At 57.6% G+C, this 25,658-nt stretch overlaps 1 protein-coding gene across 6 annotated transcripts in view; it reads right to left on the bottom strand.

The window, feature by feature from the left end:
* Positions 1–355: 355 nt before the first annotated feature.
* Positions 356–25,658, bottom strand: part of PLXNB2 (plexin B2) — an 82,926-nt gene continuing 57,623 nt past the window's right edge. For all 6 annotated transcript variants that reach the window (XM_056797545.1, XM_056797546.1, XM_056797547.1 and 3 more), the window contains 32 exons: positions 24,715–24,815; positions 24,252–24,378; positions 23,764–23,917; positions 21,746–21,860; positions 21,535–21,643; positions 20,795–20,896; positions 19,698–19,790; positions 18,795–18,876; positions 18,453–18,613; positions 17,832–17,980; positions 16,651–16,759; positions 15,592–15,740; positions 15,315–15,485; positions 14,396–14,534; positions 13,581–13,808; positions 13,059–13,235; positions 12,144–12,283; positions 11,528–11,628; positions 10,685–10,914; positions 10,233–10,414; positions 9,071–9,137; positions 8,602–8,748; positions 7,044–7,200; positions 4,874–4,974; positions 4,604–4,688; positions 4,148–4,302; positions 3,876–4,036; positions 3,525–3,672; positions 2,619–2,683; positions 2,414–2,489; positions 1,844–1,918; positions 356–1,715 (listed from right to left, as the gene is read on the bottom strand). In XM_056797545.1, the coding sequence (XP_056653523.1) occupies positions 1,611–1,715; positions 1,844–1,918; positions 2,414–2,489; positions 2,619–2,683; positions 3,525–3,672; positions 3,876–4,036; positions 4,148–4,302; positions 4,604–4,688; positions 4,874–4,974; positions 7,044–7,200; positions 8,602–8,748; positions 9,071–9,137; positions 10,233–10,414; positions 10,685–10,914; positions 11,528–11,628; positions 12,144–12,283; positions 13,059–13,235; positions 13,581–13,808; positions 14,396–14,534; positions 15,315–15,485; positions 15,592–15,740; positions 16,651–16,759; positions 17,832–17,980; positions 18,453–18,613; positions 18,795–18,876; positions 19,698–19,790; positions 20,795–20,896; positions 21,535–21,643; positions 21,746–21,860; positions 23,764–23,917; positions 24,252–24,378; positions 24,715–24,815 (4,161 nt within the window). In that variant the 3' untranslated portion in view covers positions 356–1,610. The remainder of the gene's footprint in view (positions 1,716–1,843; positions 1,919–2,413; positions 2,490–2,618; positions 2,684–3,524; positions 3,673–3,875; positions 4,037–4,147; positions 4,303–4,603; positions 4,689–4,873; positions 4,975–7,043; positions 7,201–8,601; positions 8,749–9,070; positions 9,138–10,232; positions 10,415–10,684; positions 10,915–11,527; positions 11,629–12,143; positions 12,284–13,058; positions 13,236–13,580; positions 13,809–14,395; positions 14,535–15,314; positions 15,486–15,591; positions 15,741–16,650; positions 16,760–17,831; positions 17,981–18,452; positions 18,614–18,794; positions 18,877–19,697; positions 19,791–20,794; positions 20,897–21,534; positions 21,644–21,745; positions 21,861–23,763; positions 23,918–24,251; positions 24,379–24,714; positions 24,816–25,658) is intronic.

The raw sequence follows: 25,658 nt of genomic DNA, 5'->3' as shown, positions 1-25,658 counted from the left end.
CCCTCCGAGCTCTGACAAAGCTCCCGCGCCCCACCCCCATGCACAGCAGGCTTAGCACACTCGGCCGCACAGGCTGCCAGGGAGACAGACGGGGTGCCCCTGGGCCTTGGCACGAGGGCCCTGAGGAGTGGGGAGGGGAGGGCAGGACTAGCTGGCTCCGGTGGGCACGGGGGCGCTCATCCAGGCTCGTGCTGTTGTGTGCCTGGCCGCGTGATGTGAGAGCTGGAAAGCCCAGGGGGCCCAGGAGAGGCCTCGCCCCTCCTGCCACTCAGGAGTAAATGATGCAATCACCAAGGGCTTCCTGGGGCGGGGGCAGAGGTGGGCTGGGAACAAAGGACACGTCCCCAGGCAGGTATGAAAAAGGACACGTTGTATTTGGCTTACGATGAACAAGATTTACACAGTGGGGAAGGGGGTGGCGGGGGCTTCCCCCAAGCCGCCCAGACCCCCAGGTCCCCGTGCCACACACGATGGGGACCACGGCAGGAGTGGGACCTCCCACGCCGGGGCGCTCGCCCTCCCGTGGTCTTCCTCTGGGAGTCCCGACATTCAATGCCTGACTCATAACATGGCCAACACTCAACGAGACACCAACACTCCACATTTGACACGACCTCATGTGTTCAACACTAGACATGACTAAAGTCTCACGTGTCCAATGTCCCACGTGGCCTTGTGTGGCCAACACATGATGGGACGTTTGACGCCCCTCACGGTCGGTCGGGTATGGTCCACGCAGCTGCCCGGGAAGGGCGATTCGCCGGCCGTTACTCGCTCCCGGGGCTGGCTGGGGGGCCGAGCTGGGCAGGGGGTGACCCTCTGCCGCAGCTGCCCCATCCCAGGGGTCCCTGCCACGTGCAGGAGCCCAAAGGGGCTGGGGGCGGGGTGGGAGCGCGGGGCTACGTCGCTCCATCCCTTGTGCTGGGGGAAATCGTACCGAATTTTGTCTCTCACCTCCTGGGAAAGACAGAAAAGGGCTGGAGATGCCATTGGATGGCAGCCGAGTGCCAGGGATGGGCAAGTAGGCAGGCACTCAGACCTCCGGCAGCTCACAGCTGGCGTGGCGCCCCAAGACACCACAGAAGGTCAAAATGAGCAGTCCTGCTCGCTGGGGGCGCACAGGAAGAATAGGGCGCGCCGCTCTCTTCTACCCCAAGTCGCAGGCAGCAGGGGATCAATAAGGCACATTTACAATCAATCAGGAAACACCCCACATGCCAGGGCCCCTGCGTGGCAGGGGGGGGCAGGCGGAGCTGGACTCCGGGCAGCCTGGAGTCCAGCCGGCCCCTGATCGCACATTGAGATGTTAACCCAGAACTCATCCTGTCGCGGAAAGCAGGCAGCAGGAGTGGGATCCCCTGGGCCAGCGTGGGCCGGAGGACTTGGGCTCAGTGGCTAAGGCTGGCCTCCCCTCGGGGGGACAGGGAGCTCTCGAAGGTGCCGTCTGTTCCTGAGAGCGAGCCCCTCCGCCCGGGCATTTGGAGTCCGAATCCTTTAACATCTCGGCTGGCTGATCCACAAAACCATGATTCCTTTCGCGCAGAATTCTCGTACAGTATCAAATGGGAGGAAAGAGGACGTGGCGGCGGCGGGTCTGACGGGAAGCCGCGTCAGAGGTCCGTGACCTTGTTCTCCAGGGCAGCTGCGATCTGCTGCAGGCGGAAGGCCAGCTGCATCTTCTGGGCTGCAGGGTCCTCCTCCAGGGCATTGATGATCTGAGGAGGGAAGGCAGGAAGACCCATGAACCAACCCCGGGCCGGGGGCTTGTCGGGGAGTCTGAGGAGGCCCAGCGAGGGCAGCCACGGCCCCCTTCCGCCCCAGCGCCCCATTCCGTGTGCCCTACCTCGTCATAGTACTTCTGGGTGTACTGGTACAGTTGATGCAGGGCCACGAGGGTGTTTAGAGAGTCCGTGTGTGCCTACGGGGGAGACAGCGATGGACGGCTCGGTGACCGCCAGGGCTGGGAATGCCAGGGAGCGCCTGGACACAAGGAGAGTCCAGGTTCTCCCGGCTTCTGGGCCCCACCCCGATGGAGACCCGAATCAAAGTCCTGGGCTTAAGCAGCGGATCTGTGGCAGGGATTTCTGGGCCTGTTAGCTCTGGGCAGGGGAAGCAGAGCTGAGGAGCGGGCTAAGGGCGGGGAGACGGGCACCCCGTGTGTGCTCCCACAAGCCCGCCCCGCTGCCATCTTGGCTTTCCCTCCCCTCTCCTCATTTGCATCCCCCACGCTTCATTAGCATAACTTTGCATTCCCAGCCCTTGGAGCCTTGGCCCAGCCCCAGGCCCACAATGAAGCTGCCCCCCTTCTCCCCCCACTCTGGCAGGTGACTCCTGGGAGTCTGGCTGGGGAGAGGCCCGTTCATTGAGATGGGGGAGGAGAGACAGACAGAGAAAAGGCGCCCCCTCCCCTTACCCGGGAAATCTCGGCTAAGTGGGTGTTCATGTCTTGGTCGCTCACTTGTACCATCTGTCGAATCCCTCTATAGTAACTGGAGGGACAGACAGACAAATGGATGGATGAGGAGGGAGGAGGCCACCAGCTGCAGAGGGACTGAGGACCCCCCCCCCCCCCCCCCGTGCCACGTGGGGCCTGGGGGCCAGGCCAGGAGCACACTTACTCCTCCACCATCTTCTTATAGGTGGAAATCTCTTTGGCGTAGAGCAGCTTGTTGCTGGGAGAATCCTGCGGAGAAGAAGAGAGGCCGCGATGTCCCCCAAGTTCCTGGCCCCCAGGCTCATGGAAGCGGGGGTGGGGGTGGCGCTGCCCCAGGGAGACTCTCCAGAACCCCAGACAGAGGCTGGCTATACCTAGAACAGCCGCCAGACTCTGAGTTCTAATCCTAGAATCCAGCGACCATTTGCCCTCTCTGATTTGTAGCCTCCCCATCTGGACACTGAGGAAGGATGGCCATAGAGGTAAACTGAGGCAAGAAGGCCCCTGAGAAGATGCCCGTGGCCCAGGCCACCCGACGAGAACCCCCCCCCGCCCCCCATTTCTTTCTTAATCTTTGTTTAGAAGGAAGGAAGGCATTTATGGGAACTGAAGGTGGCCAAAAACAAGACAGCCACCAAAGGAAGACCCAAGAGGGGCTGCCAGGCTGTGCTGCAGTTGGGCGCCTCCCCAGTGTCTGCGGTGGTGCGGCTAAGTCTGACAACTAGGTGCTGGGAACAGAGCCTGAAGCTTCGAGTTCAAATCATTCCTCAGCCATTTCCTAGCTGTGACTCTGGGCCTCCTGAAAAGCGAGGAGGCGCCTCGACGGCTCGTCAGGTCCCTTCTAGCTCTCGGACTCAGGATCCCCCCGGCTGGTATCTGGGGCTCTGGGCTGTGCCCGCCCGTCCCCTCACTGGCGGTCTGAGAGACTGACAACTCGTCTAACCAACTACCAGAGCTGGCTCAGGAGGAGCAGAGAATGGGGAGAGGCTCCTCCCTGCCCGCCGGCCTCCCTCAGAGCGGACAGCGAGTGGGACGGAGGCAAAGCACCCGCCTAGGAGGGGAGGCTGCCAGACCCCCAGCACCCACTCACCCTGCTCAGCTTGTGCTCTGTCCGAGTGCAGGCATCCATGAAAGTCTGGGCAATGACGGACAGGGATGAGTCTACCACCTCCGGGACGTGGACGTCAAAGATGAAGTGAGGGTTCTTCAGGATGTTTACCCAGAATCGGAGTGGTAAACTGAGGGAAGGGGCCAGAGAGAGGTCACAGAGAGGTAAACCGAGGCAGGGAGGCACAGAGAGGGAAAAGGAGGAGGCCATTTATCACATGAGGGGGCAGGAGAGAAAGGAGGGCAGAGAGCAGAATTCATCCACAGCCTCAGTGACCAGCTCCGTCCGGGCTTCCCCTGTGTGGACGGGCCCGTTTCTCTCTCTTGTCTTCACCTGTTGGTTTTCCAGATGTGAATTGTGTCCTCGTCCTTGATCTCATGTCTCTCTGCTTGCTCGTCTAAGAAGTCAAAGAAGTATTTGACAGCTGGGGGTACGGTCGGGCTAGGCGTCAGGACGCTGTGGAAGAAGTTATCCACAAACTGCTGCAGCGTGCCCTGTGGGGACGGAGGAAAGGGCCGGGTCAGGGCTCAGTGGCACCGGCCATGGCCCCTAGTCAGCCCCACTCTTTGTGTGCCTGGGGTCCATGGGCACGGGGGACCCCGCACCTTCACAGAGAGCAGGCGGGTCAGGTAGATTTCCGTGATGGCCTTGGTCCTCTCCTTTTCCTTCATGCTGCCCCGTTTGGACTTTCCTTCTTCGACCTCATCTGTGGGCCTCACCAGGTGCCACACTCTGTTTTCCTCCTCCAGGAGGGCATGGCCTGGAGTGGGGAAGAGGGGGGAAAGCAGTCCTGACTGGAGCCCTCAATGGAGCCAGAGTGACCCCCAGCTGTTCCCTGTCCCATGGGGGCATCCCTTGGGGTGTGTAGGAGGGGACTGGGAGGGAAGGCAGAACCAGAAGCCAAGGTTTCTCCAGGAAACCCCCATGGCTTGTGGCCCATGTGGCTTCTACCTCTTCTAACCTCAAGCGCTGTGGAAGGAACTGAGGTAGAGGGAATGACCAGTGTCACAGACAGAGTCCAAAAGAAGAAAGGGGAGGGGAAGGGAAGAGGGAAGACTCACGCTCTCCAGGCAGGTCCTGCTGGCTGTCCTCAGGCTGCTGGGAGATCCCCATCTTGGAAAGGATAAGGGTGGCCCCATCCCGGACCTGGGAGGACATGATTATCCTATAGCTCCAGGGCTGGTATGACCATAGCCCCCTTCTGTGGCCACCCTTGAGGCCTTCCTGGAACTGATGGTTCTCTTGGCTAGCCAAAGAGCTAGGCCACTGGGCACGGCTGAGCTAGTGAGGGGCCCAGGGGCCGGGGGAGACAAGGCTGCGGCCACACTTACATTGTAATGCATGAGTGTATTGATCCGTTTCCAGCGGCCATCACGCTGTGACGTAAGGTCCAAGTCAGACAGGATTTGGGCTGTGGAACCAGGACGCCACTCTGTGGGGACACAGCTCAGCTCACACATGTGCCACAGAACAGTGTACACATATGCTATCACATTCCACGGGGGCTACAGCATGCTACAACAGGGCTCAGGTGACCCATTTTCCAAATGCCAAAGCTGACAAAGGAATCTCTCAATTTATGGGGCTTCAGGGGCTCAGAGGCATCTGTCTAACCTGTGCCTCAGTAGGAATCTCGCCCCTCAGTGACAGGGAGCTCACTACCTATTGAGGCAGCCTATTGTTCTTCGGGACACCAAACCCTTCCACTGATGGGCCTTGGTCAGGGTTCTCCTCTTAGAACAAGGTTCATCCTGCTCCCTGGGCACATCCAGGGCATGTGGGCACCAGACACCACAGGGCTTTTCTAATATAAACAGTTGAAAGTGCCCCTTCATCCCCCACCAAGCACTAGGTCTACATGTCTCTGATGAGGTCTGTCCTATACTTGTGTGTCGGCCTCAGCTGCCCAAGGGAAGGGCCTGAAACAGTGTCCCCCCTACACTGGGGGCTCCTGGAGGGTGAGGCACAAGTTACAAAGTCCTGGGGTACTTCACCCTTGCCCCCAAGTCTAGAGGGCACCTGAGGACAGGTCTTATACCTGGACAGAGGGGAGGCTACACCAGGTACCTGACCTCTCAAGCACCCCATCCACACCTCCTCCCACAACCCAAATCTTGCCCTCATGTCAGCTATCCAAAGTGGGGGGGGGGGCATATCTTAACCATCACTATAAGGCTGCTCTCTCCATAGCCAAGAACTTGGAGTTTGTTCTTGAATCACAGCTTCCCATTCTGCTGTCTCACCCTTAACCTCACTCTCCCCCAGCCCACTATTTCCTTTCACTGGGTCCTCCAGGCCCTGCACCCCTCTGGGCTCTCTGTCATTCTGGCCATCAGCTCTGCTCTCTTCCCACAATCTCCCTTCCCAATCTTAGCCCAATAGTGATCTCAGGCAACTTTACGATGCCTTTGATTGCGTTTCCCCCCTCCCCCCCCCCCCCCAATTCTAGCACAGCTCATTCCTTGCCAAACTCCAAGCCTGGAATGCTACCATCTTCCTTCTCATGAGCTATGAGCTAGCGAAAAATCACAGGACCAGACCGACTACAAAAGTCTTATTTAACTCATCTCAACTGGGCTCTCAACACAGCAAGGCAATCCTTTCATTCCTTCCTGACTGTGATTCTTTATTCCACTCCCTGTAACAGATGTTCCAAACTTTCTCTCCTCAAGCCTCCTGCCTACAGGACTTCCAGCTCTTCTGAGGCCATAGGCCAGCAGCTTGTCCCCTGAATGCTCGCTCTCTCTCTCTCTCTCTCTCTCTCTCTCTCTCTCTCTCTCTCTCTCTCTCTCTCTCTCTCCCTCTCTGTCTCTGTCTCTCTCTCTGTCTCTCTGTCTCTCTGTCTCTGTCTCTGTCTCTGTCTCTCTCTCTCTCTCTGTCTCTCTGTCTCTCTCTCTCTGGCTCTCTTTTTCCTTCTCTCACTCTGTCTCTCTCCCCTCAGTCACCTCTCATTATCAAGCTCCCTGTAGCCTCTTTCTATACCTCCAAACACGTCTGTCCTTAAGAAACCTACCCTTGACTCTGCACCTCCACAGTTCCTGTTATACACAGCTTAGACAGTTTCTACCCTCACTGCTTTCAGGTCTCTCTCGTTACTCCCTGAACTTGTGGCTCCCAAGCTCATCCCTCAGCTGAGACTTCTCTCCCAGGTACTAGTGATCTTCTACCTGCCGTGTCCAAGGCTTCTGAACCTCCTTGGCTGGTGGGCAGCATCTGACACTGCTGTCCCTGCCCACCCTTTCTCCCAGCCTCCAGGACACTCTCTCCTCCAGCTCTCTCTGCTTTTCCCTCTCCGTCTGGGTCCAAAGTGCCTTCTTAGACTGACCACGCACAGATTCATTCCCCTCACACAGCCCTGAGTCTCTGCTTGGGAGGCTTTGATTCTGAGCCCCATCCCGCCCCCCACCCCACCCCTGGCCAGCCAGCCAGTGCCTAGACTGCGTGTATGTGCTCACGGACGTGTGTGTGTGTGTGTGTGTGTGTTTGTCTGTCAGGGCGTACCCAGGACGACGCTCTCAGCCTTGGGCCACCTTGAGCAGGGCAGTGTGCGGTACACCTGATCAATAATCTTCTCCTTGACTTGGGTGATGGTGTCACAGTTGAGGACTTTGACGGGAATGGCTTCTACACCTTCCTCCTGAACAATGACATTCACAGTCTGCGGAGAAAGAGGGGCTGTGTTGGTTGGCAGGTGGAGGGATATGGGAGCCCTTGGGGTCTGCCATCCCTCCCAGCATGCCTCTCACACAGTCAGCTTCTAAGACCTGTCCTGCTCCCCCAACCTTTCTCTTCCCTTGTCCTCTGGCTGGAAGCTCCCTGAGGGGAGGGGAGGGTTTCCTTGGGGTTTAGGAGCCTCTCTTGGGGCCATTTCTTTCCTCAGGAGGTGGTAGGGTGTCCCTGAGAGAAGGGTGGCTTCTCCCCATGGGTCTTGCCCACCCTTCAGGGGAGTTATCCCTCTCCCTCTCACTGAATCCCTCTGGCAGAGATGAGGACTGAATTATCTGGTCTCCTTCTTAGCCAGGATAATCCCACAAAGGCCCACATCTTGTCTCTCCTGACAAGTCCATAAACAGGGCCCATTAAGGCTATGCTCCAGACTGGGCTTTAATTAAGGCTAACTGGAAGGGTGCATACTTCACAGGCTCCAGCTTTCATGAGGCCCAAGGCCTCTGTGACACAACTGGCCTTGGAAATAGCCATATAAGCAAAGGAGCAATTCAGAGAGACACTAGAAGCTTGGCCAGAACAATGACGTAGGCCCCTTGGGTGCCTGGAGGCCCCCCCAACTCTGTGAACTAGAAAGATCGTCCTTCAGGGCCAGAGAAGGCCGACTGGGGAGGGGGTGGAGGAAGCAGCTGTGGTTAGCCCAGGATGATGGATGAAGCAAAAACAGCAAATCCGGCAGACTCAGACAACATCAGTTACGGCTAAGCAGGCACGACAGCCTACCTGGATCACATGAGCAGACACACCGCACGCGCACGTGCGCATGCGCGCACACGCACACGCACACACACACACGTGCACACACGCACACACACACACACACCCCACTCCACAGAGATGATAGCACAGTATTTCTAAGCTTCAGGCTTAACTGTGTCACTCCCAGGGCCCTCACTGCCTGGGGAACAAACGTTAGTCCGCCCTTTGAGGTCTTTAGTCATCGGCCCCCAGCACCTTCCTTCTTCCACCTGTCCCATTGCCCTCACTATTAGTCCTCCTGGCTGAGGCTGGGCTCTACGCAGGGGAAACTGGGTTGGGGTGGAGAGGCCATGGGGGAAGCGGAGTTGAGAGAGGAACAGGAGGAAGGGGAGAGGGGCCATGAGGGACTCGAGGGGGTGTCAAAGAGACTGTGTCACAAGGGAGTCACCAACCAGAGGGTACCTCGGAGGGCATCTACTTCAACGCTCTCTTTTTAGGGCTTGAGGCCCAGAGACAAGGGAAGTGCTTTCTGCAGGTCAAGGCCCTCTGGAAGTAAATGATTGGGGGAGGGGCCAGAGAGCAGCTAGGAGGAGGGGGAGGGGCCCAGGAGGTCAGGCCTTGGGCCGGGGCTCACCAATGGAATGTACTCCACATCGTCCCCCAGGAGCCCGGTGTCATTCAGGGTGTACTTGGCCTTCCTCTGCACTGCGTCCACAGGCCCCTTCTCCACCTGGTGCTTGATGGCCTTGAAGAGCTTGTAAAGTGATTCGCCAGCGGTGTCCTGGAGGAGAACCCTGGGTTAGCCTGGGCCCTCGAGGGAGGGAGGGAGGGAGGGAGGGAGGCAAGAGGGCCCAGGCTGGGTCCTCAATGACAGTTAGCAAAGGCAACTCCTTGTCCACTGTTCCTGATGGCTCGTGACCCTGGGCAGAAGCTCTGGGTGATGAGATCAGCAATGAATGGGAGACCCCGTTGTGGTGGGGACCACGAGCCTAGAAGGGACTTAAGAACCCTGCCCTGGAGGAGAGCACCCATAGAGTTTCTGGCTCCCTCAGTCTCTGCTGGGCTGTTCCTCCCCTAAAGTGAGGGGCCCCAGTCACTCTCACCTTGAGATACTGATAGAGACAGATGGACATCCAGTTGGAAAGCATTCTCTCCACTACGGTCTCTGACCTAGAAAGAGAAGGGAGCCAAAGGGCTCAGGAGCCAGCCCTGAGCTGAGGCACCGATGCTGCTCAGACCTCAATGGTCACTCGCTCTCCATCATCCCCTGGGATATCTCCTGGCATGATGTGCCGGCCCAGATCGACTCAGTCTCCTCCCTGTGCCCTATCTCAAGGAAGAAGCTAGAAAGGCCTTAAAGGGAATCAATCTAGTTCAACCCTTGGATTTTACAGAGAGGAAAACTGAGGGCCAAGTGAAGTGACTCAATAAGCCTCAAAGCTGGGACAGTGACCTAACTCCCTTGATCCTCCCCTCCTGAGGGCTACAGAAGATAAATCTCTGAGACAGACAGACAGACAGACAGACACACACACACAGAATTGTTTCCATCCATTGAAGACTAATGAATCACCTGCTGTTTACAGGACGCACATCCTGTGCCTGGGGATGCTAAGGCGGGAAGAGATGGTGTGAGGGGAGAAGGCCCAGGAGCAAGGGCTATGGGAGGACAAGAAGAACCTGGGACTTTACATGGTCATGGGATCCTAGGTTTTAAGCTGGGAGGGACCTTCAAGACCATCGAGGCCAAGCCCCTTCATTTTACAGACGAGGAAACAGGCCCCCTCGAGTCCCCTGGTCCAAGGACATGGAGCTAACTGGGTTGGAAGAGGTGAAGGAGGGAAGAATCAAGGTTATTCTTGAGTTTCAAGCCTGGAGGTGGGGAATGAAGCTTTTCTTAGTCCTTCTGACAGCCCTTAGCAGGCTTCATAAATGACTGACTGACTGCCAGCTCCTTGAGGAATCAGCCAGCCAAACGCTGGGACAGGGACCCAAGCCCCTGGAGACACACCCTCATTGTCGTTCATGTTAGCATTATTAAAATTTATTCCCATGAGTAGGTGAGTGGCTGCAGTGGCAGGCACCCGAGTCTGGGGTTCCTGTGGCCAGTATCACCACACATGACCCACACAGTGACAGCCTCCCACAGCAGGTGCATCACACACGTCTCCTGCACATGCACACAGAACCTTCTGTGCCGACAGCCTCACCACATGTGACACACTCAGGGACAGCCTCCGTCCCACACCCAGTGGCCCTCAGTACCTCCTCAGCATCAGCTTCGGGTTCCTGGCACCCACATACTGGTCCATGAGCTCCAAGAAGAGTGTCCGCATGATGTCTGTGTAGTACTCGAGCTTCCCGTGAAGGGCCACCGTCAGCAGGGATGCAAAGTACACCTTGGCCCGGGCGGAGAATTCCCGCTGGTTCTCCAGCGTGTGGATGAACTGGGGGTGGGCACAGCAGCATCAGAGATGCCCATTCCCTTCCCCTTCAGGGACATAAACCTGCCTGCCGGGCACCCCTGAGGCCAAAGCTATGAAAACCACTACTTCCCGGAGATCCTTGGAGTCTTAGGAAGGGCCAGGTTTAGAGGGTTTGGCTGGAGTCCTGCACTCAGTGCAGACTAAGGGCTAGACCCAAGGTGACACCCCCTCTGCCCCCAACCCCTCCAGACTGGGAGCTCCCCGAGGGCAGGACCCGGGCCATCCACTTACATTGATGAGGAAGGATTTGCTGTTCAGCAGGTTGGAGAACTGGTTGAGAGCCTGCTCCACTGTCTGCCTGCGAGACTCGGGGATATCCAGCTTCCCGGTGATCATGACGTCCTTGTCCCCATCTTTGGAGGGCAGGAAGAAGACTCGGTCTGTGTAGGTCTTGTAGTCCAGCACGGGGATCCCGGCTTCATGCACGTCATTGGTCTGGTCTTCCATCTCAATCATCAGGTCTGCAGGGAGTGAGTCAGGTCTGGGCTGGGCGGCCAGCTGGGGGCTCCCTGGACGGTCCCTGCCTGCTCAAGTCCCACCCCCTCAAGCCAGCTCGCCCTGATCTTGTCTCCTTGACCGTGGCTGGCCGGTGCCTCAGTGCCCCCTCCCCTGTAAATGAAGTCTCCTCTTTCTTTTCCCCCTGCCCAAGGGGAGAGCCTATCCTGGACACAGAGGCACCAGCTGGGTTCTGGTCCCTCAGGGCACCACTGGTAAATATCAGCTGAAGGTCACCCAGTCAGGGGTGGACTTTGAAGTCCCCTTGCCCTGTCCTGCCCTGGAAATGCCCTTTTCTCCCAAGGAGTAAGCAGTTACATCTGGCATCAACTCTGCCAGGGACTCCAGCAGGGGGCCAGGCAGCTTTAGGGAAAGGATCAGAAAGGCCTACTTTGTTACTTTATGCCCAACAACCTCAGGGGGCATAAAAGGATGGGGCAGGAGGGGCATCCCTAGGGCTGGGCAAGAGCCTGACCCAGTTTTCTCCCCAGTATTCCTGGGCCCTAAAAGGTGCCCTTCCACAGGCCTCCTCTCCCCAAGAATAGGCAGCCCAGAAACCTTGCTGGGTCCACCACGTACCTGTGAACTCCTTCTTGCAGCGGTCACGGACGCTTTCCTCCAGGCCCTCCAGCTGAGACTTGATCTTCTCGTACTCACGTTCAGCTTGTTGGCTCTTCCGCCTGTGGGGAGAAGCCCGAGACCCAGATGTGAGTGGCCCTGGGCCATTTTGGAGGGGACCCAACCTAGCAAGAGAAGGCCCAAGTCTCAGAACTAGAAGTGGATGGGATTGGCAATGGGAGCTGCTGAGGTCCTGCCACATTGGTGGCCAGTGTTGTCATCCCACAACCCCTCCTAGCCCAAACAGCACCTCCAGGGGCCATGAAAGGCAAACACCAAGGCCCCTGGGGGTTTGTGCAGTTTGGGATCAGCTGTCTCCCACATCCTCTCTGGAGGGGTGGACAACAGGCAGCTGTGGGCATGAGTCATTTCCAAACTTCCCTGGAGACCTAGCGCAGGAAGGGTGCTCAAGGAGAGAGGGAGAAGGCTGGGATCTAGACCCAAGCCCAGCTATTCCCAGGAAACAGGTGTCAGGGGGAGTGGGAGGAATCCAGGCCAGACAAGGCAGCCTGGGAATGGGGGAGGGCGGGAATGGGCGGGGACTCGGAGGTGGCATGGGTGAGGGGGCAAGCTTCACCAGTAGCAGTAGACGGAGAAGACAATGACAGCCACCATGGGGATGATGACCAGGGGCAAGATGATGTTGAGGGGCATGTCACTCATCCGCGTGTCATACTCTACCCGGCCGAGGACCCACTCCCGGGCGCCAAACTTCACCTGGACCGCAAAGGACAGCCCTGCTTAGTAGGCATGCTGTGCACCTGCGGCGATTCCCTAACACACGTGCGCCACATGTTCGCAAAGGGGAGGCCATCTACATACATGTGTGATGCTACATGCCAGGATGGGATTACATATGCTTCCAACCCTCCCAGTAGCCCCGGGTAGGTCCTTGTGGGTCCTGATGCAGACATCACCAACCAATCCATTCCCTAGTGTCTGGTGCCCCAGGGGAAGTGAGGCTCCTCCTTATGGGGGCTTCTTGGCTCTCAGAGCACAGACACAAGCCTTACTGGGTTGGACCCAAATCCCTTCTAGCAGTGGTGTGTGCCCCTCACTAGAGCCTAGGGGTTCAGGACACCACCATGCCATGAGCAGGCCGCAGAGGACCCCAGCTCCCTGAGGGCAGATGCCAAGGCACTCACAAGGTCCCATGCAGAAAACTCACACACATGTGATGCCAGCCTGGAGGATACCAAGTGCCCTGAGCCCCCCCCCCCAGGCCCCGTGTATACACGGGGGGCCCCAGGACTGTCCCTGTGTAGACAAGCAGCCCAAACACCCCAGCCCTAGACAGATACGAATGACTTGGAACCCACCCCCCAATGGCTCACACAAAGGGACTAACGGAGCCCATGGCACCCGAGCTGTGCACCTTCCTCTTCTCTCCTGTGCAGGAGAGGGAGCTAAGGTGGCCATGCCCCGGTCATGGATCCCTGGCTCCTCCTCCCCCTCAGGAGCCAGCTGTGAGCCTCTGCCCCCCGGAACTTACAATGAACTCGGGCAGGTTGTGGGTGGTGTCTCTCTTTTGCCGCCGCTTGGGGGGCGGCTGTATCTCGGGGGGTTCACAGTACAGGTCGGTCTCAGTCAATGTCTTCATGAAACATCGTTCGGCACCCACAAATGCCTCTGCCTCGTGGATGGTCATGGCCTTATTTAAGTTGGTACCCTGGGAGGGACGGGAGGAGAGGGGAAGGTGAGACAGGCAGAACCAGGTGGCCGGGGGTGGCTCAGCCCATTGTGCTACGATCCCTGAAGCTCTGTAGGAGGCGCTGATCACGGCACTCAGTGCCAAGGGGTACGGGGAGCAGATAAAAATGGGTGCTGCAAGGACCTTGGAGACATTCATGGATGAGAAAACCGAGGCCTGAAGCCTTCCTTGACTGCTGCAGGCCAGCCTGGCTCTCCCTGCCCAGGGCCCTGAGCAGCAGCCCTCGCTGGCCCAGTGCTGTGTGAAGCCTCGGGTCCCCGGGGTGCCCAGCTTCCGAAGGCCGGGCCCGCGTGTTGTCCTCACCCTGGCATGGATGAGCTTGTTCACTTGTTTCTTGACGCCGTCAGTGAAGTTCTCAAAGGTGGGGTCTGGGACGTACTCGAAGGTCCCAGCCTCGGTCTTCAGCAGGACGCGGTGGCCGTCCATCTGGAGCAGCGTGGTGATGTTGTAGGCCTCGGGGTCGTCAGGGACTTGGGGGGACGAGAAGACGATTTTGGTGTCACTGTACCGGGTATACGTAGTCCCTACCACCTGCGGACCAAGATGGAAGGCTTTACGAGAGGTGGCAGCCCAGGGCCCCACACCCAGCTTTGGACGCAGCCCCAGTGCCCGCAGCTACGGCCACATCTCCGGCCCTGGAGCGAGGTGGCCGTGGCTGCGTGTCTCTAGCGTTGGGGATGAACCGAATGGCTGCCAACGGAACCCCCTTCTCCCAGACACAGCTCTGCTGCTCCCTCCCTGGCCCCCGCTCTCATGCACTGGTCTCTGCTTTGTTTCTGCCCCCGACAACATTCCCATCAACGGTGAATGGGCTACAGGGAGCAGAATTCTCCCCCCACTGGCTGTGGGCAAGGCTGGGAAGGATGACTTGGGGCCCCGTGGGCAGGAAGGGACCCCCTCCCTGTTCCAAGCTCCAGGCTCTCTCGGAGGACATGGCTTCCGTTCAGTCGCAAATATGAAAACCTCAGCCCTGCACCCCTTCTCTCCAGCCTGGGGGCACCCCCAGAGGCACCAGCTGCTCCTCAGAGCCCAAGTCCTTTGGTGCTGACCCCTCTCTCGCTCAGTTTGGCTGCCCACTTGGGAGGGTTGGCAGCAGGGGACGCCCCAGAGGGACTGACCGTCATGGCCTGGAGAGGGCTCTGAGCCTGCCTCTTCCTCCTCTTGCTCCAGGATCGAAGGGGCTCTGCAATTACCACCATGGAGAAGTTCTGGATGAGGTCAAATCCCTGGCCCGTGATGTTGATGTTCCGGCCTCCGCTGGGGAAACGAAGGGCAGAGGAAGGGTTAACCACAGCTGAGAGTGGTGGCAGCACCCCCTCCCCCCTTTAGGGTTTTGGGGAACATGGGGCCACCTAGGAGTCAGATCAGCCAGGGCCAGGGATATGTACGAAGCTGTGACCCTCGAGCCATTTGGGAGAGGAGGAGCCGCTGACCACACAAACGGCCACGGGTCCCCACACACGTTAGCCCCCATGGCGTGACGCCATTCATAGGCTCTTTGGAAGCTCCTCCCCTGGCATCCAAGGCAGGAATGGCCTCTCCAGAGGGAGGCTCACCCTGGCACGGCCCTCACTCCCTGTCAGGCCACAGGCAAAGTGGCTTAGAGATCTTGAAGATCTCCATCCTCCCAACAAACACCAGGGGGCAGAGAGTGAGCCCAGAGGCCCTCCAAGCAGGAAGCAACATGGCATGGATAGGGCACCCGCAGCTTGAAGGGCTGGCCGTGTTCGAGGAGCCACCCAGCTGAGCCACAGTGGGAGACGAGGGCCAGGGAGAGGCCTGAGTCAGGCCTGGGGTTTTCCCAGCAGGTGCCCAAACCTGCCCCACTGCATTCCTTCTGCCTTCCATCAGCATCAGCAGGGAAAGGACTGGTTTCCTGGGGACCCTTCCCTCCTGCCTCAGGAGCACTGAGATCTGGGGTGGGGGATAGGGACAAGTCTGGAGGGACAGCCTTACTGAGAGGGCAGCCGGGGGGGCTGCAGCGTACCCACAAGGAGGTGCCTCCAAATGTGTCACAGCGGGAGGGGGGCTTATTACCTGACGAAGCTCCGGAGGGGCTCAAAGGCCTTTAGCACCGGGTTCTCCCAGTACGTGAAGGTGACTCGGTCCCCTGCTGCCAGGGAGCTGCCATAGTAGACCTCAATGGGGACCTCCCCGAGGGCCTCATAGGGCCCTGTGATACAGTGGAGCTGCGGCCCAAATTCAATGCTGCAGGGAGAGGAGACAGGGGTCACTGGGCCTCTGCCACCAAACAGCCTCCTCGTCCTCCTGGGAGCTCCCCCACCCTGAGGTCTCCCTGGGTGGTGATACGTACACCTCACAGGGCACTCCCTTCTTGGAGGTGCCCAGGATCACCCGGACATCCTCAGGGGATCCAGTGTCTAGGTAGGAGCCGCTGATGACCAGGGTGGTCCCGCCAGCCTGGGGCCCCTGAGTGGGGCTCACCTTCTTGGGTACTGGTTGCTAGGGAGGAGAAAGGCCCAAGGCCAAGTCAGTCGTCCCCCACCCCCCGGCCCTGATGGGCCAGGGGGTGGGGGACGGTCATTGCTCAGGGGGTCCCTCAGGAGTGTTTGAGTGTGAAGTGTGCCACCCCCTTCTGCTCCTGGAAATGGATGCTCACATGGACAGATTGGCACACACGCGCCGCTGCGCGCGCATGCACATGTGCAAACACGCACACACACACACACACGCGCACACACACACACACACACCTACACGGAGCCACAGAGACGAGACACAGACAATCGAAGCCACATTTATTAAGGGCTAGCTGGGGGCGGAGAGCAGCACAGCAGGAGATACAGAGTTTAAAAAAGGCCCAGTGCCTGCCCTCAGGGAGCTCACAGTCTATGGGAAGCGGAGACAGCAGGAAGCAACAGCACATGGCAGATGTGTGTGGGAGGGCCCAGCTCAGGGCTCAGGGCAGGCCTTGGGACTGGCCTTTAGAGCGGGGAGCAGTTCTTCAGAGGAGGAGAGGACGGGGGTGCTCCAGGGATGGGGTACCGTGTAGGCCAAACCAGAAGAAAGAGGCTCTCCAGGGAGGAGAGGCGCCCAGTTTTGCTGGAGCAGAGGGGGCATGGTGGGCTAGAAAGGCAGTGGGGCCACCAAGCTGAGGAAGGCCTCGAATGCCACAGAGCCCAGAAGACAGCCAGCCCAGCTCTTCTGCCCTCCTTCCTCCATCCCTGTTGCAGTGACTCAGACACAGGCTGGAGGAGGCTCCCTGACCACTCCCTGCCATCAGGACGTTGCACCACGCCTTTGTTCTCCATTGCAAGAAGCCTCCCAGGGTTTGGAATGGATCAGAAGCCACTTTCGATTCCAGTTGCCCTTCCCTGGCCTCTGCCCCCGGGGGGCCCTGGCCCTCACTTACCTGATAGGTGAACTGGACATGGGGCGGTGACTGGCCCAGCTTCCCATTGATGTCCACCTCGATGCCCCCCGTGATGGCTTCCTCCGAAGGGTCCACCTTACACACGATCCTGGGGGGTGGAGGGGCAGGTCACAGATCCTACAGTCCCTGCCTCTAGCCTAAAGGTTCCCCAAGGGGAACCCCTGTCCCTTAGGGTTCTGTTTGCACATGACCTTTCCCTCATGGGGGGGTCCACACAGGCCCCCACCAGGTAGGCTGGCAGTGTCTGGGGTGTCAGGAGACTGGGGTTAGACGCCTCAGGTGAATGACCTAACTCTCAGCACCCCCCAAGCAACATGCTAAGATTACAAATCACAGGCAGAGGGGTGGAGTTTCCACACTGGAACTCCCTGTGCCAGGGCAATCTGGGCTAGGAACTGAGGTAGAAACAAAACAAGCAGTGCCTGCCTAGAAGGAGCTCAGGTGGTTAAATACAAAGAGAGCTAAATGAAGAGGGACAGAGAACAGAGGGAAGGCTTCCCTGAGGAGATGACGGCCTCTGGACTGAGGCCCAACCACAGCAAATCCTGCTGGCCTGGGGCAGTAGCTATTGGGAGGACAGAGGGATGGAGAAGATGTCATGGAAGGGTGACTGATAGGACTTGGCCAAAGGGGACGGGCCAGGGGAGTGAGGGAGAAAGAACCGAGGATGCTGCTATAAACTTGGATGCCTGGGAAGATCAAATCCAGAGGATTTGAGTTCAGATTCTGACTCTGCTACTCTCTCTACCTGGGTGACCTCAGCAGGTCCCTTCCCTGTTCTGGGCCTGTTTCCTCATCTGTAAAAGGAGTGGTCACTCATCCTAAGGCTCCTTCCAGCTCTACCGTGCTGTCACCGACAGTAAGAAGGACGTTAGAGTGGGAGGACGGAGGGAGGAGAATGAGGGGTACTTTGGTCCCACTGAGGCTGAGCTCTTGAGGAAGCTGTACAGAAGAAAGGTGATGACATGCACACACGTTCACCTGGCCTGGGCTCCTTTCCTACCTAGCCATTCTCTCCTAGGACTTCATTAGTACTGGCCTTTGTGCTCTGCACACAGCAGGTGCTTAATACATGGGCGCTGGCCTGTTGTCCACTTGGGAGCACCTTTAGGAGCCTTCCCCCTCCCCTCCTGTGGGCTCAGTGTGTGCCGCCCTGTTACCTGGTGGACACGGAATACTGGGCCCTCTGGAAATCACAGTTCTTGCCGGCTACTGTGATCCTTTGGACATCGTCGGCTCGGATGCCCAGGTTGGAGCCCAGGATGGTGACTCGAATACTCCCGCCCAGGGGACCCGTCTCGGGTTGGATCTAGAGACAAACATGCAGAAACCCGAGTCATGGAAGGGCCCTTGGGGGGAACCAGAGAGGACGCCTCAGGGGAGCGGGCCAGGGAGGAGAGCACTCCCAAGGGGGTGCCCATGGCTGTGTGTGCACCTCTGGCTACTCTACCAACACCCAACTCTTGGGAGCTGGGGCTTAGGAGCTAGGGAAGCAGTTGGGGCCCAGGAGCCAATGGGAGCCCACTTCCTGACCCCCCCCCGCCCGCCTGTAATAGGGGTGAAGTGGCCAAAGTCAGCCTCTCCCTGGCACAGGTACCCCCTCCACAGGGAGGGAGCTTTGGGACCAGAGACTGCAAGAACAGCCACATGGAGACATGTGCTTGAGAGCCCAGGAGCCCACAGGCAGAGAACAGGAGGCACCGGGGACGACCTGCCATGCACGTGGCAAACTCAAGACCAGAGGCCCCCACCCCCCACCCCCCAAGGCGGAGGTGTCACACCTTGGTGATGACAGGGGCCGGGCACTCGGTAGTGACGTTGCTGCACAGGGCCTCGTACACACACTGATTCTGGCCCCCACACCACACACAGCGGTAGGCAGGGTTGGCAGCCAGGCAGAGGCTGCAGTCGCTGCGGCCAAAGGAGCAGTTGTACAGGGTCACTGTGGAAGGGAAAGTGTTAGGGATGGAAGGAAGGCCCGGGCCTGAGCACCTTTACCCCACCTGCCCTTCTCCCCATCCACAGGCCAGGGGCCCCAGCCCGTCTCCAGCTTTAGCCCCCAGACTAGCTGCTCTACCCCCCTCCTCCCTGGCCCCCAGCGTCCCAGTCCCAGAAGGCCTCACCCTCCAGTTTGCTATCGATGTTCTTCCCATAAGACTTGATGTACAAGTTCAGGGGCAGCGTCTCGTTTCCATCATAGGATAACTGAGAAAGGGCAGAGACAGCAGGCAGGAAGCCCAGTGGCTACGTGCTCCAGAGCACCCAGATACACTGTTCTCACCAACAGGGCTACTCTGTCCCCTCAAACAGGGCTCCAGGAGCTACAGTGTGTCACACTTTGTTCCGACCAAACCCTCCACCAATGAGAAAAGGTGGGAGAGAGACATTGTAGCCCAACAGGGCTCCAGAAGGGGCAAATGATTGGCTACAGTGTCACACCTACATACCCTCCACCAATGAGAAAAGGTGGGAGAGAGACATTGTAGCCCAACAGGGCTCCAGAAGGGGCAAATGATTGGCTACAGTGTTTCACCCATCACACCTACCAAACCCTCCACCAATGAGAAAAGGTGGGAGAGAGACATTGTAGCCCAACAGGGCTCCAGAAGGGGCAAATGGCTACAGTGTATGCACTTTGCTCCCAACAGCCCCCTCTACCAACAGAGAAAAGAGGCCGGAGAGATACATTATCTGCAGACAAGGCTACAGGAGCAGGGTGAGCAGCTCCAGTACTCTAGCACTCTCTCTTGCAGCAGGCAGGGCTGAGCCAACCCCACTTCCCCTCCTTCTCTGGACCCTTAACTCCTTCCTGCAGGCCTTTTCCCAGTTTCCTCTATGGACAACCACCCCCTCCCTCTGCCTCCTTCCCCTCCTAGGCATTTCGTCCACAGAATCCGAAGCCAATCTTCTCCTTATTAACTGGGGTCCCCCAGAGAACCCCCATTTCCTGTTTTGTGGCTGATCTGTCCATCCCTTTGCAGATCCATGGGCCCCCACTCACCCCTGGCCAGCCTAACCTGCCATACCTTGGGGGTGGTAAAGGTGAAGGTGCCCGACTCCCCAGTGGTCACTGGCTCTTCAAACTTCAGCTTCTCACTGCCCACATGCAGGGATGATACCTGGGGGAGGCAGGGGAGATGTATGCCAGTCAGGCACCAGGGCTGAGGCTCAGACCTCTGGGTGGGAAGGAGGGGAACAAGGAGCTTTACAGGAGCTTCCTCCAATGGGTCCTGATCCAAGGCCAGGCTTGGACTCTGGAGCTATCTGATGCCTCTCAAGCTCCCAGGGGAAACTTCCAGAAAGGAGGCTTAGACCTGCAGGAGCCTAATGGATACGTGGGCTGGTTTCAGTGACTCTCCTAGGTGTTTTCCCATCTCCCCCTCCCAAGCCTTTGCACAGTCATGCCTCCATGCTTCCAGTGCCATCCCTTCTTATCCCTAGCTCCATCAGAGCATTACCTCCGACGAAGGGTCTTTCCTTGTCCCCTCCTGGTTATTAGCACTCTCTGACTTGATTTCTCCTCTATTCTCTTTCTAAATTGCTTTGGAGACTCCGAGTGTCTGTGTGTTCACGAGGTATCCCCATGTGCTCACTGTTTTCTCACTGGGCTAAGTACAATACTTGGCACATAGTAGGTGATTAACAGATCCCTGTGGATCTGAATGAAATACTCTATCACTTAACTTGGGATAATGCACACATATGCATTAGTAAGACCCTTAGGGGAAACATAGTAGACTTCCTGGAGATGGCATTTTGGTGGGAAAACCAGGAGCAAAAGCCTGGAGGCTAGAGAATAGGCACATCCAGGCAGAAAGAGAAAAAAGTGCAGTTAAGTGATGGGGGGTAGGGAGGAGCCTGGAGAGGAGACCTTGTTAGTTGTGGGGATGATGGATGAGAATGGAGAGAGGCCTGTGGGGGTACCCACAGGAGATGCTGCCAAGGCAGGGAGACAAACCTGCCCAGCCACTCTTGCAGGAAGCACTGGCCCACCTAGTGGAACCTAGCTGATGGTAGCAGGTCCTATGCATGTACTTACCCCTGGCAGAGTGGTAGCTCTCGAAAGGGCCGGGAGCTAGCCCTGGGACCACTGGAGGAGAGCCTCTGAGGCCATCATGCTTACCTTCACTGGATCCAGATTCTTCCCCTCAAAGTTCACAGCTGTCTCATAATTCATGGGAATGACCATCGGGTTAGGGTTCAGGAACTGGGGGCAGTTTTCCTCCTAAGGAGAGAGCCAGCAGCCCCAGTGAGCTCCCCATGGCCTCTGGGGAACTTGCTGCTGCCTCACCCCCAGGGGAAAGGGCCACAGATCCACCTTGGGGTGTATCTAGGCCAATTCTTTAGTTTCCAGAGGAGAACTGCAGCCCAGGGTACTTGTTTAAGGTCCCACAGATGCTCCAGGTCCAGGCTCAGAGCTCCTTGATTCGTACTTTCCTAAGAGGTCCACAGGCCTACCTCACAGCTGCTGAGATGCAGAGGGATTTCAGAGCCACATGGGAAGTGGTTGGGTAGACCAGCAAGCTGAGAGTAGATTTCCAAGATCTCCCCTACAAGGCCTGGTGCTCACTCCCTATAACGTCAGGATCACTCCCTGGCTGCCCTTGGCTGTAGGTATGCCCTATGCTTGGACACTCCCTTCTGTGTATGTGTGTGTGTGTGTGTGTGTGTGTGTGTGTGTGTGTGTGGGCTCCTGCATGCCTCATGGCTGTTATGGGACCACAAGGGGCCTGATCTCCTTCATATGGGCAAGGAAGCAACAGTCCAGATGGTCTGTGGCAGGATGGGGGCTTGAGTCCCAGATGTCAGTTCCAGAGATTCTCCTCCCCCAACTCTTCCCATCTAGCCTGGTCCTGCTCTCACCATGTGGGCCTTGATGATGCCCTCCTCAGGGTTAGGGGAAGACTCTCGGCACTCGTGGTACTTCAGGTCCCACTGGCAGTTCCAGCGATTACTGGCACAAGAGATGCACCTGTATTGGGGGAAAGGCAGGCAGGTGAGGGAGCTGACCCAAAGAGCCCCAGGCAGCCTCAATGAACGCCACCCCCACCCCCACCAGCCGCCAGACACTTACGGAACATTCTCTTTCAGACTCATGGCCTCCTTGCAGTCATAGAATGGGTACATGTGAGAGGTCAAGAACACAGGGGTTCGCAAGAAGGTGAGTATTATCAGGACTTCCACATGGTCTGTAGACAAGGAGAGAATGAAGGTTTGGTGGGTGGGCAGCCCCCTCATCAGCCTCTGTCTCTGTCTCTGTCTCTTCTCCTGATTTCCTCATCTGTAAAATGGGAGGCTGTGAAATTCCCTTTTAATTCTAATCCTTCTGCTCAAGTGTCCAAGTGTATACTGGGCCCTGGCAGAGACTGAAAAATCCCAAGGCCCCCATGAGCCTTGGCCTCAGGAAACTGCCACTGAACCGGAGAGAATCCCAGAATCATCTCTGGAAGAAATGTGGTGGTGGAGGTGGTGGCGGCAGGGAAGGTCAGCCTGGTACTACCCAGCAGGGGATAGTAGAAATGATTTCAGGAAAGGGCTGCCAGGAGCTGAGCTTTGAAGGAAACCGGGAACTCCCAGAGGGAGAGGCAAGGGTGGAGGGCAGCCCAGGTAAGGAAGGGGTCGGGGGAGGCTAGGCTAGGACAAAGGCATGGAGGTGGGAATGAGATGTCCCGCCTGAGTCCCCTTGGAAGGGTGAGGGGAGCCGATAGCCATCCCGAAATAATGACGAGCCACTCTTGGGAGGTATGTTTCTCCAGCCTCCTGCACTAAAAGCCCCTTGGGAGTTAGCCAGCTTGGGGGGGAGGGGGGAGTAACCATAGTAACCACATTGCTGCCCCACCTGCCAGGTCTCTAAAGGTCTCTTCTCCCAGTGATGGTGGAAGGGAGATAGTGACGAGATCCTCTGGCCAGTTCACAGATGGGGAAACTAAGGTTCGCGGTCACACAATTTGGAGCCTGCTCTCCCCCGAGTGCAGGGGGAGAAATTTCATTTCTCCCATAACCACACATTCCGTAGATGTGGTCCATATACTTCTCCCCTTGTAGAATGGGGGCTCCTTCAGGGCAGGGATCGTATTGCTTGGTCTCTGGATCCCCAGCAGGGCCGGCTAAATAGTAAGACTTGGTGGATATTTTCTCCCAAAGCCAACCTTGAAAGTTCTACAGTGTGAGCTTTCTTATGCCCATTTTACAGATGAGGGAATGTTCAGAGATCTGAACTGACAGCTAAGTGCCAGCAGAATATAGACCTAGGCCTTTTCTGACAAGTTCTAGCAGTTCTGAAAGTCTAGCAGAGTTTTAAACATTTTTTTACATTAACTCTTACCTTCCACCTTAGAATCAATATCATATATTGGTTCCAAGGCAGAAGATGGTAAGAGCTAGACAATGGGGCTGACGTGACTCCCCCAGGGTCACACAGCCAGGAAGTGTCTGAGGCCAAATTTGAACCCAGGACCTCCCGTCTCTGGATCTGGCTCCCAGCTGCCCCCTCTAGCAGAGACTCTTGACAGCCTCCAGACTAGGTTTTCAGGTCTGTTATCTCACACAAGGTGGGGCTTGGCTCTCCACTCCCCCCCATCCCACCCAGGGCTCTTCTAGTTTTCTGGCTGTGATTCCATCTGTTGCCACAGAGGCCATTATCAGATCCTGTCTCAGGTGACCAGCTCAAAGCCCAGCAGCCTCATGTTCTGGCCCCAAGGGCCCTCGCTGACGTTCCCGCCACACAGCCTGTGGGGCAGTGGTTCCTTCCTTCTGTGGTGCCATGGGCAGGCCTGCCTCTCAGCTCCCTGTCCTGGGGAGACTCTTCTGCCCTGGGGCAGCCCCAGCCTCCCCCACAAGGCTCTAAAGAATTCAGGGCACAGGAGTGGCCGGCCTACTTTCAGCATCCCCAGGGATGGAAGGCCCGCCAGGTGCCCCACCCCCCCCCCCCCCCCCCCCCGCCCATGGAAGTGGCACTCTCCATCTCTGCTCCTCCTCCGGCCTTTCTTCTTTCTCCCTGGGGCTCTTCTGGTCACCCCTGATCACCCTGCCCCACCCTGCCACTTCCTGGCTTAATGAGCTCATTCCTGGGAGAAGAGGTGGGCCCCTGACCTTGGCCTGGAGGTGTCGGGGGGATCTTGCTGGGGGAGTTACAGATGATGGTCTCTCCTTCCACACGGGCAGGGTGTGCTGGTGAGTCCCCAAAGCTACACTGAAGGTCATCATTTATTGTCAGAGCTGGGAGAGGGCTGACTGTCAAGTGCACCTGGAGATACATGAAAGACCCCCACAGTGGGGAGGGAGGTGAGACTGGTGAAGGCAGTAAGGGAGGTGAGGGAGATGGGGGGGGGGGGAATGAGTCTGGTAAGCTCCCCAGCACACACAGGGATGGCCATATACATCTCATCTGGTGTCAATTTCAGTCCAAACCGTTCCAGGTGACATAAGGGCAAGTGAGCAGGAGGCAAGTGAGGAAGAAAGCCCTCCCCAGGAAGCCTCTATCTCATATAGCTTAGGTGCCCCCATCTCTAAGAAGCCCACCCTGATTGCTCCTGTTTGCCTGACCCTGGCTCTGTCCCTCTCATCCTGGACCCTCATACCTCTCCCTGAGCACGGCGGCTCATATTCTGGGGCTGGGCACTGGTGACAGTCACACAGGAGTCACCCCAACTCCAGAGCCAGTGATTCTTCTCCTCTGCCCTCAAGCAGTTGATCTTCCTGGTGCAGCTGGTAGGGAAATTAGGTGTTAGATAGAGTCCAGGCAAGACCAGGGAATCCCTGACCCTCAGACCTAGCACTACTCTAGGATCTGTGCTCCTCACTCAGAATAGGGACTCCCTGAGGGCAAGCCCAGACTATGCTCTTCCCCTCAAATAAGGGGAGAGACCACAGTCTCTCAAAGGACAGATTGGCATCTCCCTCAGACCCCTTCTTCTTTCTCTCATGCACACATCTAGTCCTTGGCCTTTAAGCCAGTGGCTTGTAACCCCCTTCCCTGGCCCCACTGGAGGCCCCAGCCCTAGCTTTGCCTCCCTGCAACCTGGCCCACATAGGGTCACTCACCGTCCCTCGAGCACACACCAGCCACAGTAGGGGTCCCGAGACTCCTTGCACTGCTCACAAGTCGTGTAGCTTAGACACTCCTGAACAGGAAACCGGAGAACCTGGAGAAAGGCCAAGAGGGGGGATCAGGTGGATGAGAGGCCCCAAGCCCTCCATCCTGGCGAGGAGGGAGAGAGCCAAATGACCATTACTTGGGGCATAAAATGTGTCTGTCCCCCCCTCCCCAGCACCCTGGTTCTAGATCCTCCCCACCATGAACACCCTGGCTCTAGACTCTTCCTGTAGCTCCTCAATGTCTGGGTTCTAGAGTTGCCTGTCTGTCCCCCCACCATCATTTCCTTCTCCAGATCCCCTAGGGCTGCAATGACCCAGGATTCTCAGAGCCATGCTCCCTACATCCTAGGGCAGGGGCAGGCTGTGGTTTCTGATTTGTTCCCTCCATTTCTAAAGCCACAAGGCCAGCCTCTTTTCTGGACTGGGCAGCAGCCCCCAAATGGTCTCCCTGCCTCCACTGTCAGAGGACACATTCCATCAGACAACCAGCCCCCTCTATAGAGAGGGAAATCAGGAAAGGGAAGAGACTTCCTTAAGGCGTCTCTGCTCTCCTGGCCAGCCATCAGACTCTACCAGACCATCTTCCTAATTCAAACATCTGTCCGTCTCAAAAACCCTCCTGGCCATCAGGTACCATTTAAGCCCCCTCCCTCTGGCATTTGAGGCCCTCTCTGCCTGGGCCCAGCCTATTTTTTGACTGTATCTAGTAGTTCTCCCTCCTGGGCATGGTCTCTGGACTCCGGCCCCCTTGCCCCCTTGGGCTCCTGGCTGTTCTCTACTCTCTTCTCTCCCCTTTCTTATCTCCTGAGAAGGCAGGGGCCACGTCTGCACCTCCTGGCTCTCTAGCAGGGGCCAGCCACATTTTGAAGGGCTGGGGTGTGAGCCTTCCT

This window comes from Monodelphis domestica, chromosome 5 (genome assembly GCF_027887165.1).
Source record: "Monodelphis domestica isolate mMonDom1 chromosome 5, mMonDom1.pri, whole genome shotgun sequence".
NCBI classification, from domain to species: domain Eukaryota; kingdom Metazoa; phylum Chordata; class Mammalia; order Didelphimorphia; family Didelphidae; genus Monodelphis; species Monodelphis domestica.
The sequence above is the reverse complement of the archived record's forward strand: the minus strand, read 5'-3'. Positions and strand labels throughout refer to the sequence as shown.